The sequence below is a fragment of the Sorex fumeus genome, unplaced genomic scaffold (genome assembly GCF_029834395.1).
Source record: "Sorex fumeus unplaced genomic scaffold, SorFum_2.1 ptg000006l, whole genome shotgun sequence".
NCBI classification, from domain to species: Eukaryota; Metazoa; Chordata; class Mammalia; order Eulipotyphla; family Soricidae; genus Sorex; species Sorex fumeus.
The window spans coordinates 4,624,339-4,643,136 of NW_026606063.1; the positions used below are offsets into that span (position 1 = coordinate 4,624,339).

The following is an 18,798-nucleotide window of genomic DNA, read 5'->3' on the forward strand; positions in this document are numbered from 1 at the left end:
AAGCTCCCCCAGACTCACTCGAAGAGCTCCCTGTCGAGCAGCGCGGGCAGGTCGTACTCCACCAGCAGCTCGTAGCTCTGCCAGAGGATGGCGGCCACGCAGTGCAGGTGCGACGGGGACGGCATGAGCAGCCCGTACTCCACGGGCGAGGCGTTGGGGCTCACGGAGCTCAGCCGGCCGCTGCGCTTCATGGCGGCCACGCGCGCAGAATCACTCACCCACTTGAGCAAGGCCTGGATTCTTAGAAGAAGAACACGGATTCACATGACCAGCTACCCCCGGCGGGCGGCCTGGGAGGGAGGGGCCGCTGCCGCCAGCCTCCCGCGCTGGGGGACTGTCCTCTGAAACGGGGGGACCCCGAGGAAGTAGACACCAAGGGCGGACCAGTGCTCGGGTTTCCTGAGACCTCACTACCGCGAGTCCGTAACCAAGCGTTTGAGACAGTGCGACTCGGCGACTGGACTCACTGTTCACGAGATACATGAACGTCCCCAGTCACGAGATACATGAACGTCCCCAGTCGCTGAGCAGTAGCTGAGACGGTAAGAGTGTGTGTGCCAAGGCTGATTTCACCGGGGTGCCTCAGACGGGAGCAAGCGTCGCCCCCCACCTGCCCCCTAAAATCCCTGGCGGCCGCCAACCTCCAGAACCCGCTGAGAAGTACAGGTCGCGGGTCCAGGGCCGGCAAACTCCAGGCCTCAAGGGAAAGGGGATGGGCCGGTCCCTCTCATCCTCCCATTCCCAAGGGACCCTGGAGCTCATGCCCACAAACTGCCTCCGGCTGCTACTTAAGCTCCTTTACGGCCTTGACCCAGAGACACACAGAAGAATCTCAGGACCGAGCAGCTCGCTGCAAAAATTTCTCCAGACCCTAACTATCAAAGAATATGTTAGAACTCCAGGAGAACACGGCCGTGAGACATCTTATGCTATTCATAGCAAGACAAAATAAATCAGCTAGCATCTACCTCTTGGGCAGGATTGAGTGGTGGCGGGGAAATTCAAAATAATGACGGTGGGAAGGTACCACGGTGGTGGGACTGACATTCTAGTATTGAACGTAATCCATCATTGTGAACAACTTTATGAAAATCAATTTAAAAAATTAAAAAAATATAAAGTCTATGGCAGTAGCTCGTCGATCTTTGTGCAGCCCTATCTTCGAGGCCTTGAGTCCAACAGCTGAGTGTTACCCCGGAAAAACATCCTCGCATGCGTTTCACTCTCCCCACTATCCCGTGGAAGTGAACGTCACCAAAAGTGAAAACTTTCCCAGGTGAAAGCTTCCCAAGAAGCGGGAGGGGGACTGTGAAGTCAAAGTTCTGACAGGGTCTCCCTCGTCAGAGCTAGACAACGAGGACGGAGAATCTGATAAACACAGTCGGTAAGAAACAACTACCACGGGCATGGACAGCACCCAAAGAGTCCGAACACCTAGTAAGGACAAAACAGTCTGTCCAGGGGCTGAAGCAATCGCACAGCGGGGAGGGCGTTTGCCTTGCACGCAGCCAGCCTGGGTTCAACCCCCAGCATCCCATGTGGTCCCCCGAGCACCGCCAGGAGTAATTCCTGAGTTCGCAGAGCCAGGACCAAAAAAAACCAAAAAACAAAAAGAGTCTGTTCAGCAAGTGCTACCTGTGATAGATGGATGAGGATGCCCACGGCTTACTAACCCTGCGTCACAGAAAGGGCGATGGGAAAGCAGCGTTCCGTTTTACTCCATTCTGCACCTCAAAAAGCGTGCAAGAATTCTACTGGGATTCTAGTTTGCCTCAGACATATTCGAATAGACAGAGATCGATGTTCGACGCTCACAAAAATCACAGGGAAGAGAGACGCCCGCTCCAAGAAGCATCCCGAGCTTCCATGACATGGAAAGACCCCGCAGCAGAAGTGCCGGGCCAGCTCACGCGTGGGCGTGCGTGCCCACGTCTCCGCTGAGCAAAGCGAGGCCGTGATCTACCTGTCTTTGGTGCCGGGGTCCTGCGTGGTTCCGAGCTGGTAAAGAATGTCTATGGTGGAGTCCGAGGAGAGCCCGTTCAGTCTTCCGAACAGCAAAGGGCTGTTCAGATCTGGGGACAGAGAACGGAAGGGCGGGAGAGCTGAGGAAGCCGGCCAGGCGGGAGGCTCCCTCCTCCACGGCGGGGCTCTGGCAAGCCCCCGAGCAGCAGATCCCCGGAGAGAGGAGAGCGGCTCAGGGCGCCTCCAGGACAGGCCCGAAGACGCGTCCTCTGGCCCCGGCAATGCCCGCGTCCCGCTCACCCGTGGGGTCGCTGCCCGAGGCGGCGCAGTTCCGCAGCAGGATGTCGATGAGCTTGAGGCCGATGCGCGTGGACTGCAGGCCGATCTTGACGAGCACCACCTCGATGTTGGGCGAGTGCATGCCGCAGTAGGGCGACATGAGCAGGGCGGCGCACGTCTGCAGCAGGTTGGCCGTGGGCGCGGCCGCGCTGGCCATCAGCCCCTCCAGCTCGCCGATGTGCGTCAGGCAGTGGTGCAGCAGCCGCAGCCACCCGATGCTGCAACACACAACGCGAGGGCTGCCGCAGGGACCGCGGGGACGCGCAGCCGCACTCGGGCCGAAACGCACGGTGGGGGGGGCCGACGGGAACGAAACCCGGGGTGGCCGTGCACAAGGCCAGTTCCCTCCCCGCTGTGCTCTCTCCCCCCCGCCTGGGAAACCAGCGGGTGTGCATCTACAAGCAGAGATAAATGCTGGTGCGCGCGCACGTGTGTGTGTGTGTGTGTGTGTGTGTGTATTCAGACACACATACACACACATACGCACAAACTTCGCAGGATCACAGATATTACAAAACTATAATATCTCGACAATTTCGGGGGGAGAAACATCAGAGTGTTTTTTAAATGCAAAAAAAAAAAAACCATACTAAAACCATCCATTTACCATAGGAGCTGGAGAGATAGCACGGTGGGTAGGGCACTATCCTGGCACGCCGCACATCTGGATTCAATCCCCGGCACCCAGATCCCCTAATCCCCAAACCTGAGTGATTCCTGAGTGCAGAGCCACAAGTGGGACCCGAGAACAGCTGCGTGTGGACCCAGACCCAAACACACAGTTCTTTTATTGTCGACTCGCCGATAAGGGCAGGTCGCGGGCCTGCGGTGCACGGGGGAGGCCCGGGCTCGAACCCGGGCACTGCACAGGTCCCTGAACACCACTGAGAGCAGCTCCAGAAAGTGACCCCAGCACAGAGCCAAAGTGGTAACCCAGAGACCCCTGGGCAAGGTCCAAACACAAAGACGGAGCCATAAAAAAACGCCAACTCAGGAATAAGGATGGACGCTGGTCTTCGGGTCCTTGGGTTTGACTCCGACCCCTCTGATGATGAGCATGGAGGAGATTTCCATCACAGCACTGTGCAGGAAAGACAGCCCAGGGGATAAGGTGCCTGCCTTGCGTGCAGACGACTCTGGGTTCGATCCCTAGCACCAGGCGGTCCCCTGAGCACCGCCAGGAGTGGTCACTGGACAGACACGGGAGGACACCTGAGCACAGCTGAGTGTGACCCAAACGGGGAATAAGAAGGTCTGTACGGAAAATCTCTCTGGCTGTGACAGGCATGCGAAATTCCTTTGGAGGGGAGTTTTCAAGCCGCAGCCTGGAGGGGTCCTCCCGAGGTACCAGGCCAACTCCCCTCCCCCCAGGAACTATTCAGAGAGTCAGGACCCACACTCACTCACCAACGCAGGCGACCACCTCAGGAAGTAAACACACACCAGCCTAAAGCTGAACTACACCCAGCTTTCCAATTCTGTAAAATTACTCTTTCTCGGGGCCAGAAAGATACCCCAGTGGGTGGGGCCCTTGCCTTGCAGGAGGCCAACCAGTTTCAGTCCCTGGCGGCCCATAGGGTCATCTGAGCACTATAAGGAGTGATTCCGGAATGACCCCAAAATTAAAAAAAAAAAAAAAAAAATGAAAAAAAATTCAACAGTTTGACATTGATGTGTGTTATTGTGGATTTCTTAAAATTTTACTGTTAGGATTTATTGAGATCCTTATACCTGTTTAAACCACTCCCCCCCCCCCCCCGGGGGGAAACACCCCTTCCTATTATCGTTAAAACACTTCAGATCCTGCAGACACCCTGAGGACACAGAGATGTACAAGCGACAGCAGAGAAGAATCTTACACAACAAACTGGTTAACCTGAATTCACTCTTATGCGTTGCCGGGCACTGGAGCCCGGCGCAGGCACGTGGGGCTGTGCTCTCGCACCGCGTTTCATCCCAGCAGAAAAGGCGGAAAAAGAAAGACCCGAGATGCAGCCCGGTGGGCCGGCGCGCGCCCCGTGCATTAGCGGGCCCAACATCCAATCCCCAGCTCTGACGGTCCTCTGAGCACCGAGGCGGGCCAGTCCACGCACCAGGGCGTGTGGCCCAGGCACCAAAACACAACAAGGAAGGAAACGAAGGGTCAGGAATCAGCCGCAAGGGAAGGCACGGCAGTGCCTGCAGAGACCCCGGGGGAGACCCAGCACTCCAGGGACCCACGGTGCGTCTCCGGCACGCCCGGTCTCCCTCGCAGGACTGGAAAACGAGGCAAGGAACGGGGCCTACCTGGTTTTAGACACCTGGTCTTCCGACGGAAGAAACGGGTTGTTAACGGTGGCGGACGACGTGGTTCCGAAGGCGGTGAGGCCCAGCAACTTAATCTGAGACAGGCCCAGGGTGCCGGCGTCTCGCGGCCGGTGCAGTCGCAGGCAGACGGCGGAAGCCACTTCGGCTCTGACCAGCTGGATCTTAATGTAGGTCAGGCCGCTCGTGATGACGGGGGTGGACAGGGGCAGCATGTTCACGCCGTCCGCGCTGACTTCCACGGACACGGAGGAGGGACAGGCTGGAGGGGACGGGAGGCAGCGTCACCCCTGGGGGCCTGGGCGTGAGGCGGGCCCGTCCGAGATGGCCCAGGCTGTGCTTGGGGGCCCCATCCTTGCCGCCTGAGGCAGGTGCTCAGGACACAGGGGCCCGGGGAAACCCAGACCGACGCCACCATCAGAGCCCAGGGCTCAGACCGGGGACGGACGCCTAACGCCCGTCCTCAAACAGGAAGAAAACCCTCAGGCGGACGCACCCTCTCCCCGGAGGCTGGTTTGAAGTCCGGCATCCAACAAAGCCCACCTCACCTACACCACACAAGCACCCTGAGCACTGTCCCGGAGCACTGCCCCCCCCCCGAAGAAAAACAAAAACCAAACTGGGGTGTATCTGACCAGATTTCACCAGGGCCTCGAAACCAGCCACTTCGGTGACTGTCCCGGTGCACGCTGGAGACGCACGGCCCGGAAACCCCACGCCTGTCACAGCTGGGTCAGTCCCGCTTCCTCGTCCCCACCCGAGCAGAACCGAACCAGCAGCACTCACTCGCCAGGGACGCCAGGTGGGGCTGGATGTGGATCTCCTTGAGCAGCACGGCGGCCGGCAGGTGGATGGTCAGGTCGCACCAGGCCTCCTCGGGCAGGAAGATGTAGGACCAGGCGGCCGAGCGCGCGCGCCGGTGGGGCGGGGTGGCCTGCAGGAGCACCTCGGCCGGCTGGGCCGTGGGGCTGCTGGAAGTGATGGTGCCTGCGGGAGGGAGTCGGCGTGACACGCGGCCCCGGCCACGGAGCCCTTCGAGTCGTCATGCGAGCAGGAGAACGGGCGTCAGCTGGGAGCGGGTCGGCCACAGCTGAGCGCCGTTTCCTCCGCATTGTCGCAGCACTTAGGTGCTCCGCTGGGAACAGAGTTCAAGAACCGCGCCATCGGGGCTGGAGCGAGAGCAAAGCAGGGAGCGCCTCGGCCTTGCAGGTGGCCGACCCGGGTTCGATTCCTAGCGTCCCATACGGTTTCCCCAAGCATTGCCAGGAGTGATTCCTGAGTGCAGAGCCAGGAATGACCCCTGAGCATCGCTGGGTGTGACCCAGAAAGCCAAAAACAAAAAAAAAAAGAACCTCGGTACCGTTTTCTTACAGAGCGACAATTTCCTACAGTGCTCTCCCTCCCCGCCACCCCTGCCCCCCAGAAACGAACAGGGGCTGAGTAACACAAGCACAAGGTAATTCTCCAATAATTCAGCAAAAGCACCTCTACTACAGCCTGAGGACAGCGTCGCCCTCTGAGGAGCCAGCGGCGCTTGGTATGGGGTCTGGCAGGGGGCCAGGGCGCGCACCACGCCGACAGCAGCCCTGGGAACACACGCGCCCCACAGGTCACAACCAGAGCCCAGACCCCCGGGGAGGCAAATAAAAACAATTTATGAGAAGAGAAATCTTGACAAAATATGGAAAAAAAGTATAAAAAGCAGTATGTTTCGGAACAGGAGAAAAATAGCTCTGCTGTAAATCGGGAGATTTCTTAAGAATAACATCCAAAACAGGCAAAATTAATCCGATAATACCAAGTAACATTTACAGTAAAAACTGATAATCAAAATAAAGGTGTTGAGAGGATCCTCCCAGGAGGGGAGAAGCATGCTGAAAGTAGACTATAGACCAAACATGATTGCCGCTCAACGCCTCTTTTGCAAACCACAACACCCAAAAGGAGAGAGAGAACAAAAGCGAATGCCCTGCCACAGAGGTAGGGTGGGATGGGGAGGATGGGGCCTGGGAGGGATACTGGGACACATGGTGGTGGAAAATGGGCACTGGTGGAGGGAGGGGTATTTGATCATTGTATAACTGAAACCCAAACACAAAAATTTGTAGGTCTACAACTGTACCTCATGGTGTTTCACTAAGAAAAAAAAAAAAAACCTGGTAATCAGAAACTCCTACAGAGTTTTGCTGTGTTTCGATTTAAATTCAGAAATAAAAACCCAAATTTCACCCGTGGTGACTTATAACGGTTTAACGCTATAAACTTTGTAATTTTCTTTTCTTACCAAGGGGGGCAAAGTTATGAATCCCTTCCGCATTGTCTGGCTCAGAGGGTAGCATTCTTGTTTTCAGAGTGCTATCGGCAGCTTTATTTGGACCAGAGTCCAGAAACTTCATGATGGTTGACACCATACTTCTTGCAGTGTTGACAATGGCTCTTGTACTCGTGACCATATTGTTGCAAATCAGCTGGACGCCACCTGAATTCGCAAAGAGCACCAAGTGAACCTTCCCGCAAGCTGGACGGCAGATCACACAATTCAAGGCTGGCTACACGACGAGCATGTAGGTACATTTTCGACTCCCCTCGGAGTCTACGCTCACCCATATCGTGGAACGCCTTCAGGGCATCGCTGGTGTCCAGCACCCTCAGTATAAACCACAGTAACGGCTCCGACAGCTGGCAGGTAGCGAGAGAGCCCTGCAGGACACAGCGACAATTTCCCAGCAGTGAGAACAATGGAACTGCAGGATGCTATAAGGATGCTGTATTCAACTCCCATCTGCCATGGACTCTGCAGAAGACTGTGCTGCCTCTTAAACAAGTACCCACCCCCCGATCTCTCCCCTCAAGTTTCTCTAAAAAAGGCCTTTCAATCGGCTATTCGGACAGGCCTGGGACATGACACAGCACGTACTGGCCTGGCATGCAGCCGGCCCGGGTCTGACCCCTGCACGGCAGACGCTTCCCCGAGCATCTCCAGGAGTGACCCCCGAGCACGAAGACAGGAGGAAGCCCTGATCACAGCTGAAGGTGGCCCCGAACACCACCACCTCCAGACACCCCCCTCACAAAATCCCAAAACCATTATAAACGAAAGCCTTACACATTTACCTAAAATCTGAATCAGAACGTAAACAAGTCTCAATCTAACTCAGAACAACTTAAGAAACTGTCCTTGCCTACTCTACTAATACAATTTTCTGGGCTAACACATATTAATTGCTATTCACTAATGCTGATTTCATTTCAAAACTGGAACCCTCTGAAATTATTGCATCTTCCACTAGAAACACATAAGTACTACACAAAAAAAACTCTACCGGGGCTGGAGTGATAGCACAGCGATAGTGGGTTTGCTTTGCATGCGGCCTGACCTGGGTTCAATTCCCAGCATCCATACGGTCCCCCTAGCATGGCCAGGAGTAATTCGTGAATGCATGAGCCAGGAGTCACCCCTGTGCATCACTGGGTGTGACCCAAAAAGCAAAAAAAAAAAAAAAAAAATCCTACAATAGTAACCACACAAGGACACATACAATATTCCTGAAGAAATTATCTAATGAAAAGAGTACATGGGGAAATGGTCGACTAGAAATCACAAGGGCCGTAGCAGTCCCAATATCTTCAAGTAAACAAGTACAATATACTAGCACACAGTTCTGTAAAAGTTGCCCTAATCCCTTTCAAATAAAAGGAAACTTGAAAGAAGCCTATTTTAACTTTTCACTTTAATGTCTAGAAAGAACGTTTTCTTCTTCCAGTATGCTATTTTGGAAGAAAAAATAAAAATCCACCTGTTGGGCTGATCAAACGCCTATGGCTTTTAAACATAAACACGAAGGCGTTCCCCTTAAGTCACTGCAGCTGTCAGTGAAAACGCTACTTCGAGGCTGTGATTCACGCTTGACTTCTTTAAGCGCTCGCAGCCCCGCCTGCAGTTCCTTTCCCAGCACACGCTACGTCCCCTCTGCCCTGTCGCCCTCAACCGCTCCCGGCCGGGCTGGACTGACCTGCCTGCCCATGTAGCCGCAGGCCATGTAGGTGAGGATGGGCTGCAGCATCACGTGGACCGTCGACGCCTTCTTGCTGAGGGTCGTGAGGATGGTGAAGAGGCCGTCCCCGACGGAGATGGCGTCCAGCCCACCATGGAAGTTCTCGTGCTTGGTGAGATGCAGTCCGCTTGCCCCTGGTTTAAATGACAGAGTTTCTTACCAAGTATCTTCAGAACCAGCGACTTGTACGAGGTGCCACGAAACAAGCTCCACCAGGGCCCACGGCCATCTGTCCATAGCACCGACGCGGGTGGCCGGGAGAAGTTCAGCCACTTTAATCAATTCAGCACTAACGTCTATGTTCAGGAATCAAATGAGATCCAAAGAGGGTTTCCTACTCTGTCCTCACCCGGAGCTGGCTGAGGACCCACGCCTGGCTCTGAGGCCTCGTTCGGGTGGGCCTGCAGGGCCCGGAGGGAGCCCAGAGCGCAGGGCTGTGAGGCGTCGGTGCAGCCCTGACTGGGGTTATTCATCAGGATGCGAGCGTTTTTGAGAGCCGAAGTGTTATTTGGCATAAACCGACAGATCATGTCAAGAGCAGTGGGAAGCCCTCCCAAACACACTTAGGAAAGCTCAGGCCTTAAGACCTTTGGGCTCGTTCGAGATTTCACACAAGAACTATTTTAACTTAGAAAACCTCTTTGCGTGGTTAATACTCATGCACATTACTCTTAGTAATTATACCATGAGAAAAAAATGAGAATACTGATGTAATCACCAAGTTTTTGCTTCTATCTCGTATAGTAGCTACGTTTCTGATAATAACAAAAAGTTTACTGCTAAGGAAGTAATAGCGAACTGGATTTTATCACAGTTCACGGAAGTTCCATTATTTAAGTAGCTCTCAAAGACTTAGAAAGGTTAAGTGATGGTACCTGATAAGGAAGTTAAAGAGACTTTTCCCTTAATCTTTCAGGCAAAATATATTGTATTTTCCGTTTGTTAAAAACAAAACCAATATCCACATGCTAGAGAGATAGCAGAGCAGACTTGCCCGAGTTCATTCCCCGGGACCCCTGAGTTCTGATGCCCTGAGCCCCACCGGGAGCGAGCCCCGAGCAGAGAGCCAGGAATTTTTTTTAACAAAAATTTAAATAAATAAAAGTTTTTTAAACACTCATAGAACTTTTCATCTTTAAATGCTGTGACTGAAATCACCCCACAAAGATCACTATTAGGGGACGGAGCGCTAGGAAAGTGGGTAGGGCGTCTGCCTTGGGCTTAATCCCTGGCATCCCACAGGGTTCCCCGAGCACCACCAGGAGTAATTCCTGAGCGCAGAGTGAGGAGTAAATCCTAGGCATTGCCAGCTGGGACCCAAAAAGCAAAAATAAATAAAAATCACTAATAAAAGTCATTAAGTAGGGGCTGGAGTGATAGCAGATCGGGTAAGGCCTTTGCCTTGTTTGCCTTGATCCAAAAAGCAAAAATAAATAAACAAAAATCATTAAGTAGAAGGGATGTATCTGCACGTGCCCTGAAAGTACAGACAATGGCTACACTAGCACGCAACAGGGACGAATAGAGGCGTTACTGGTGCCCGCTCGAGCAAATCGATGAGTAACGGGAAGCCACGTGATCAAGTAGAAGGGACGGTGGCAGTCTGCTGGGGACTGTGTTACTCCGCAGAGGTAAGCGTGAGGTTCAGACCAGACACGTCCCAGGCGGTGAGGAGCTGGAACTGCATGCAGCTGACCTGGGTCTACACATGCAGCGCCCATGCACGACCAGGAGTCGTTCCTGAGCACGGGCTGACTCCTGCATTTCAGCAACCCACCAAGAATCGCAAAACGGAAACGCTCCTGGAACCCGTTACAACCTCCACAAATCAAAACCACACGGCGCCCACTTCCGACGCTCAGTAAGAAACCTCCACGCGAAGAGTAAACGGAAACGAAGGCGCGTGGCTGGGACAACGTGTCCGGTCCCGCGAGCACGGCCACACCTACCGATGATCATGGCCATGGCGCTGCTGTTACACAGGCCCAGCGCGGACAGGATCTGGCTCATGATCTGCTGGTTGGCGAGCACCAAGTCAGCCACGTAGGCGGCCGCCCCCGGCACGCTGCCGCCGCCGCCGTTGCCGTCCTTGCCTCCCGAGACCTTCTCCTCGTCCGAGACACTGTCCGTGGTGTTGGCGGGGACGGACACCCTGGCGCTGTGCTCCCGGTTGCCCGAGAGAGGCAGCTGGACCAGGATGTTGACCAGCTTCAGCAGGTCGAACATGAGCTGGTCCCGGGTCATCTCCCCGCACACTGCCTTGGCGTCCCCCGGGCGGATGAGGTTGGCGAAGAGGCCCCCGAAGCAGGCGCGGGCGCCCACGGAGCTGTCCGACCCGCTGCGCGACATGACTTTGTCCGAGCAGGTGATGTAGTGGTGCACCAGGAAGGTGACGGACTCGATGACGGCCGAGATGGTGCTCACCGACACGACCTCGAAGTTCTGCTCCAGCGTGAATTCCAGCAGCTTGATCTGGGCGTCCAGCGGCCCCTGCCCGGTCTGGAAGGCGCCCCTGCGGGAGGAGGGAAGGCAGGCATGAGCCAGGAACAAGAGAGCTCGCTCAGGTTCCGTCTCGTGGGGACAGGCTGGCTCTGAGTCAGTCCTTGATTCTGCCCCCGGCTGCACCTCAATAAATAAAAAGTTCAAAAAAACTGAAAAAATACACTGCCTTCCAAATAGAAGTCAAAGAGACGAGCAAAGTTTGAAACCCTAACCTGAAATATTTCATGATCAGAGGGCAACCCCCGTACTAGAATGAGCTGTCTTATGCAACACTTTTGGGGGGCTGAGGAGAAGAGAGAGGCCGATGCTGGAAATATTTTAAAAAATAATAATAAAAAACGTTTTTGGAGGGGTGAGAGACACGCACACACCATGTGACGAAGAATGAGCCAGCTGCACGCTGGACGCACACCCTAACCCCAGTATGACCTCTGTGGGTTCACCGTGAAGGTTTGATGAGGAAGTCTCGTCTCCTAACGATCCCAGAGTCATGCTCTTCATTTGTTTGTTTGTGGTGGGGACCGACCGGGGGCAGGGAACAACCAGCAGTGCCCAGGGAAACAAAGGTGGAGGCAGGGATGGGACTGAGAGAAGCCACGTTCAAGGCCAGCGCCTAACCTCTGGACAACGGCTTCCGCCCAGGTTCATGACCTTGTCTACAGAGAGGCCGAAGGGAGAGTGAAGTGCGGTCGTTGGGGGCTTGCGGTGCGGGCAGCCAACCACCTTCGATCCCCAGCAACCCGCAGGGTTCCCTGAGCCTCAGCAGGGCTGAGCTGTGAGCCCAGATCACCACCCAGTGGGGCCCCCAACCTACACAGACAGAGAAGGCTGCACCTACAGTCGAGACTAATCCTCAAGATGATTTACAAATGAATGTTTACGTTTTACATACGATTGTTACATGAAATTAGAATGTAACTTTTTTTTTAATCAAAGAGTTTATTTAGAGAAACAGAAACAGCAGGACAGGGAGAGAGAAGAGGAGAAAAGGGAAGAAAGAAGCAGGTGCCTTTTGCAGGAGCAGTTAAATTCTCATTCGAAAGTGACAGAATTTGGAGAACAACAACTTTAAGCAATAGGATATGGAAACAAAATTAATTTTACGACTTGAATTAATATAAACAGGAGTTAATTTTCTAGAGAAAAACAAAGATTCTGCACCACACTAAGTCGATCGATTGCCTCGAGCAGGCCCCAGTAACGCCTCCTTCGCCCTAGCCCTGAGATTTTAGAAAGTGCCACATTCGAGGCTCTTTCAGAGTTAGGAGAATGAGACCCATCATTGTTACTGGTCTTTGGCATATTGGGTACGCCACGGGGAGTACGCCACACTAAGCGTAAACAGTATTTTTTCGTCCTGCCACACGCCTTTTCTAAGCCTGGAACCCAACTCTGTTGTCCAGAGAGAAAATTAGGACCTAATTCCAGAAAAAGAAATTCCTTTACATCACAGCATCAAGTCACATTCCGACACTCAACTCTCACTGAAACAATTTATGGACGCCTATCAACCTAACCTTCCACATCTTTGGTATTTAGGAATATATCAAACGAAAAGGGAACCAAGACACAGGAGGTGAATTTGCAAATTTCATGCAGTCTGTTAAGAAGCATTTTTTTTTCACCAACATTACAAAGAAATAATAACAAAGTTACTTAAGAAACTGTTTCTAGCTGAAAATTGAATCACTAGTAGCTTAAATACTGACAGAATAATTTCCCCAGTTTTCCCTACTAGATTTCTGAGAATTAATCTATAAAGCCATCAAAAGCAGATTTGTCATAATTCACTCCCCGGAGAATACAGAAATTTCGTGGATCTGAGAGAGTCGCAATGACTAAGAGCTATCAGAACATACATCAACAAAAAGAAAACACTTCAATAAACTCTTTCCCGCTTAGTGCCTAGTATTTTCTTGCTTTATGCTTCCCACATGAAGGTCAGGATAAATGGGGAGGGAGACTTTATTTGCAGGGTTACATGCTGCCTCGCTCAGGGATGTCAGTATACACTGAGATGTACCTTTCTGTTGACAGTATATGAACGAGCTTGAGCAGAAATTCACTGAATATCTGAGGACAGGTTGAAGAAAGGTGCACTTGGAGTCGGGTGAGAAATTCTTGCATAGCCTGGGTAGCTGTTGGACCAACCTGAAGAGAAATGAAACTCGACTGAAATCTGTGGACTGACAACATTTGCAAAGTTATTCACTGAGAAGCCCTCAACTGTGGTAAACCAAGCACTGCCCCCAATTTCCGTAAGAGAAAAAAATTAAAAGGCGTACACAGAAACCAAATCAATTCTCGATTACTGATGTACTATGACCTGAAAAGTAGGATTCTGTTCACTTTGCATTATAGTTTAGAACTTACATTAGGTATATTTGAGAGTTAAAAATACGTAAAAATGTATCTCTAATGTTTCAAGACCACAAAGACTTTCTATACAGATTGTACAAACTTTTATCCCATCGCTAAACAAAAAAACTCAAGTTCAGTTGGGAAAAAGTTCCACAATAGGCCGTTCCCGGAAATGAAGAGAAATATCGAAACAGGTAAAATTTTCACAAATTTCCTTCTACGAAAATATTTCTTGACCATCCCATTAGCTACTTAGTGGTAACAGGCAATATTAAATAAATTCTTGCGGGCCTGCAGGCAAGAGGCCGGCTGGGAAAATGAAGGCAAGGGAGAGGGAAGGTGACCGGGTGATGGGGCTGCGGATGGGACCGCAAATGCCGTAGGAAGTCATCCCGACCCCCTCTGTAAACCACCACGTTTAACTAAAGTGGGGGGAAACTAAAACGATGGACCGATAGCACAACGGGTAGGGCATTTGCCTTGCATGCGGCCGACATGAATGACCCACGTTCGACTCCCCCGCCCCTCTCAGAGAGCCTTGCAACCTACTGAGAGTATCTCGCCCACATGGCAAAGCCTGGCAAGCTCCCCGTGGTGTACTCGATATGCCAAACACAGTGACAAGTGTCACTGGGAAATTTATGGGAACTAAACTAAGTCTACACGTTCATTCACACAGGAAGTAATATTAACAAAAAGACTTTCTTGCCACTCAATGCATCTTAGCACTGTAGCACTGTCCTCCGTTGTTCATCGATTTGCTCGAGCGGGCCCAGTAACGTCTCCATTGTGACACGCTACTGTGTTTGGCATATCGAAAAATATATGTTAGATTTCTAGGCAATTCTCCACAGAAGGAACATTTTCAAGTCAACGCTGGGGCCGGCAGAGATAAAAAACAAGGACTGCGGAGATGCGTTACACACGGCCAGTCCGCATTTGGGCCACTGAACACAGAACCAGCGGTGTGGGCCCAAGCCAAGCCGTTAAAAACATACATAAGCGTCATGAGTACTATCTTCATATGTGGGGAAATCTATTTCAGAAGCTTGTAACATAAAAAAGAATCTTTTGAAAGACACGGCTAGTGGTGGTGGGAAATGTGTGAGGGTGAAGGCGTCAGCACACCATGTGACGGGGACGCGACCGGGAACGACTTCGTAACTGCGTATCTCCGGGTGATTCGAGAAAGATTTTTAAAAATATCAACAGCCTGGACCTGGTGGGTGGCTCAGCGGCAAGGAGCAGGGTGGGCGTCTAACCCTCCACGTGCACCAGCAGGCTGGCAGCTCTCCGGCCTTCGAGCCCGGGGCCACAACAGAATCATCTCAAGCACACGGAACTCCATTCCATCCGGATGTCAACGTTCTCCGTCCATTCACTTTAACATATCCGGAATTAAAGACAAAAAAAATGTAGCAAAAAACCCAGCCAACCCGGGTTCGATTCCCAGCATCCCCTATGCCCCCCCCCCCGCCCGCCAAGCACCGCCAGGAATTCCCGAGTGCAGAGCCAGGAGTAACCCCTGAGCATCGCTGGGTGTGGCTCAAAAAGCAAAAAAAATTAAATAATTAAAAAAGCAGAAGAAAACGCTAAGAGCTGTCAATCAATTTCAACGAGGCTACTGCCAACCACTCGAAATATTTCCTTACGAAGTCAAACGAAAGGTCGCCACAATTACTTACAAACTCAAAACACAAAAGAGTTCCTGGACGCCCTGGCCGAGTGTGTTACCTGAGGACTGTGTTGGTTTGTGCCGTGCGGGCTCGTGCCAGACAGAAACTTGACCAGCACGTGGATGAGGTTCGGGTCGGAGACCAGCAGGTGGGCGGTGCTCTCCTGGGCCCCGATGGCGCTGCTGGGACCCGCTGCAAACAGAAGGCTCGTCAGTAAACGCCCTCAGTCCTGGGCCCCAACAACGGAAATGCAGGGCTTCCAATGCCATTGTCCTCGGGAATTGGCCCACTGCAAGCGTCTGATGGGTGAAGGAGCGTGACTCCCTCCTCTCCTCACTGGCTCTCACAAGAACACCGGGTGTCCCCTCAGGACAGGCAGGGAGGGACGGGTGGATGGACACGGTCCCCTGCCTGAGCCCCTTCTCCCTCATTAGCTTCCTTTTTCAGAAACAGATCTATCTTCAGGTGACTTTTAATCCGGTGTTCAAAAATATATTCAGCTTGAGAAGTTTATTTTATACGACTTATTTGTAGAGTGTCACAGTGACGACCAGCGGTTTTCAGAAACGAATTACATTTCCTCCATAAGTCAAGCCTTTGAAATTATCTCTAGAAAATATTTTCCCAATTTTTTAAACAAAGTGCCACTTTCGTGCTCAGCTATGATTTAAAGTACAAGTTTTATTTGTGACACCTTTTTTATTTCATATCAAGCCCCAGAAGAAAGATAAAATATAGCCACTTGTCATAATCTAAAAATTTCCACTGGAAAAAAATCTTACTCTATTTCTCTAGATTGAATTTGCATGCTGCCTCAAAACAATCTCAAAAAATATCAGGAAAAAACCCTACATCGAAGAGTGAGTCGTGACCACAGCGCCACATGAGACAAGAGTCAGAAGGGCGCGTGTCACAGCCGCAGGAAGCCTGACGTGTTTCTCTGAGATAGCGGCCGGATCGTAAACTTGACCGAGGTGAAAAGAGGAGAGTGAGTTTAGAAAACTCAAACTCTGCTTAGCCTGACAAAAAGGTACCTTGTTCAGAGCGTATCTAGTTTGCTTTGGTTTCATTTTAGTTTTTAAAAGGTGGCTCCCAGGGGCCCGGGCAGCAGTACGGTGGGGAGGGCGCTTGCCTGGCATGCGGCCACCCAGAATGGTGCCCGGCACCCCGTATGACCCACCAAGCCTGCCAGGAGCCCTGAGCAAGTGGGAGACGCAAGCACTGCCTGGATCCAACCCAAACCCCCGTCAGCCCACCGAGAACTCTCTCCCCAACTCTCAATGGAGATTTGAGATACTGAAGAGGAGATTCGGTTGACCTGTCTGTACATGAACTTGAACAATCCTTTCTATTCCATGCAAAGGGGCATCAGCAAACCTAACAACGGGGCCTGAGAGTGGCTGACAGGGCTGGTGTGCCCGCCCGCTGGCCACAGAAGTACCCACCAAGCCCGGGCCGGCAGCCCCCCGCACTGCCAGCTGACCCAAACACCAAAACGAGCACACAGGGTGGAGAGCGCAGCGGCCGGCCACGCAGCCTGCAGGCCAACCTCAGCTCGACCCTGGGACATCATGGTCCCGGACAATCCCCCAAGACCACCGGCGTCCCCTGGGAGATGCTCACAGGTCAGCCCCGAGCGCTAAGCCAGCAGCCTGATGCCAACCAACCCACAAGACAAGGACAACGCACAGACTGAACATTTGTCTTGAGATCTACACTGACCACTATACAATAAACTATCATTACAGTTCATTCTAGTACACACGTGACTGTGTAACTATCAACTCCAATACTATCCTACCGTAAAATCGCATCCCTCTAATAAACGCAAATGCTTGTGGGAACAATGACTGGGGCCTGTGACAGCACGTAGGTGAAAGCACACTATCAGTGTGCATGGAGAGTCCGGGACGGGCCAGGGAATGCGCAGACAGCCTAAAGAGACGTTGTGTGTGCGAAAGGCCTGGAGTCCCTTCAACAAGCCACCGCAGAGCACCGAGCTACGAGCAGCCCTCGAGCGACACTAGCTGTTGGCTCCAACGAAAAACGCAGGAGGAGCACAAAGGGAAGCCCTCATCCACCAATGCAGAGCCCTGCAGAGAGAAGAAACTCAGTCCTCCCTGCGGCGCCATCCCTGCCTCCCGGCCGTTCCTGAGGACCAGCTGGCGAGAACCCTGGGGCCGTGTCAGGTGCCGACAGGCATCACTCACAGTTGAGCTGCATGTTCGTCATGAGCGTCAGGCTGTGGAGCACCAGGCACCAGGTGCGGAGGAGGCTGCTGGGGTGCCAGGCGAGCACCGTCAGGAAGGTCGTCACCGACGCTGCGGAGAGAGGCAGGGGCAGACGGGTGAAACAGAGCCCAAACGGCTACGAGGAAATCAAAACGGAACAATGATTTTTTTTTTTTTTTTTTTTTGCTTTTTGGGGTCAGACCCAGCGAAGCTCAGGGGTTCCTCCTGGCTCTGCTCTCAGGAATCCCTCCTGGTGGTGCTTGGGGGACCATATAGGAGGCCGGCGATCGAAACTGGGTTGGCTGTGTGCAAGGCAAACGCCCTACCCTCTGTGCTATAGCTCCAACCCCCAAAACAACGGATTTTAGATGCAACCTTTTAGTATGGGTTTATGAGCACCGTCCTCAGAATGTACCCACGGAAAGAGCCTCCCTCTGACGTACTAAAGCATGGAGGAGAGTGACTAAACCTTCCAGCTATTAGGTCTGCAGCCTGGGGCTTAATGTGGGGCCACACCCAGTAGTGTCCCGGTCCCACTGGGCCAATCAGGGTACCGAACTCTATCCCCCTGGCCCAGACAGCCGCGTCTCAACCACTGTCTCTTCCAAACTTCGAAACTTCCTACAGTAACCTAATTTGCGATGCATTAAATCCTCACTTTCTGTAAAACCAAACACTGGGTCTGTATAGCACAGCGGGGAGGGCGTTTGCCTTGCACGCGGCCGACCCAGGTTCGATTCCCAGCATCCCAGAGGGTCCCCAAGCACCACCAGGAGTGATTCCTGAGTGCAGAGCCAGGAGTAACCCCTGTGCATCGCCAAGTGTGACCCAAAAACCAATAACAGCCAAAAGAAAGCTAGGGTGCACTGCCTAGCAGAGGGCCACACGGTCTGGGTCTGTGTGGTTCAATCCCAGGCACCCCTATGTTCCCCCGAGGCCCACCAGGCATGATCCCTGAGCCACGGAGTCGGGAGTTAGGCCCCGAGCACCCTTCCTTCTAATAAACGCATCCTTCTAATAAATGCAAATGCGTTTATTAGACCCAGTGTTTGGTTTTCACTTTGGAAATGACAGGAAAAGGCGATTCTCTGTTCCTCCCCATGAAACCTGTAGTGAATTGTCACTGAGTGTGGTAAGTGTGGACTGCCCCTCGGGCGTCCAGAAAGGATAGCACAAAAACTGCGATCTCGCCAGTCACGGCAGGTGAAATGATCGCAAGGAAATTCACGTGAGGAGTCATACAGCATGGCGAGTTCCAGCTGCGAATTGTTCATAAACGCTAAAATGAAAACGGCCAAGATGGAAGCTTTTCCAGGCCCAGAATTTAACTTGGCCGACACGCGGCCTGTCTCAACCCAACCCTTGCCT

General features: G+C 52.6%; 1 protein-coding gene across 2 annotated transcripts in view; it reads right to left on the reverse strand.

The window, feature by feature from the left end:
• BIRC6 (baculoviral IAP repeat containing 6) overlaps window positions 1-18,798 on the reverse strand; it is a 154,171-nt gene that overhangs the window by 39,289 nt on the left and 96,084 nt on the right. For both annotated transcript variants that reach the window (XM_056128023.1, XM_056128017.1), the window contains exons 43-54: window positions 17,410-17,520; window positions 15,258-15,391; window positions 13,186-13,313; window positions 10,610-11,172; window positions 8,619-8,794; window positions 7,209-7,305; window positions 6,890-7,084; window positions 5,392-5,592; window positions 4,588-4,867; window positions 2,263-2,519; window positions 1,964-2,072; window positions 19-240 (exon numbers count right to left, since the gene is read on the reverse strand). In XM_056128023.1, the coding sequence (XP_055983998.1) occupies window positions 19-240; window positions 1,964-2,072; window positions 2,263-2,519; window positions 4,588-4,867; window positions 5,392-5,592; window positions 6,890-7,084; window positions 7,209-7,305; window positions 8,619-8,794; window positions 10,610-11,172; window positions 13,186-13,313; window positions 15,258-15,391; window positions 17,410-17,520 (2,473 nt within the window). The remainder of the gene's footprint in view (window positions 1-18; window positions 241-1,963; window positions 2,073-2,262; window positions 2,520-4,587; window positions 4,868-5,391; window positions 5,593-6,889; window positions 7,085-7,208; window positions 7,306-8,618; window positions 8,795-10,609; window positions 11,173-13,185; window positions 13,314-15,257; window positions 15,392-17,409; window positions 17,521-18,798) is intronic.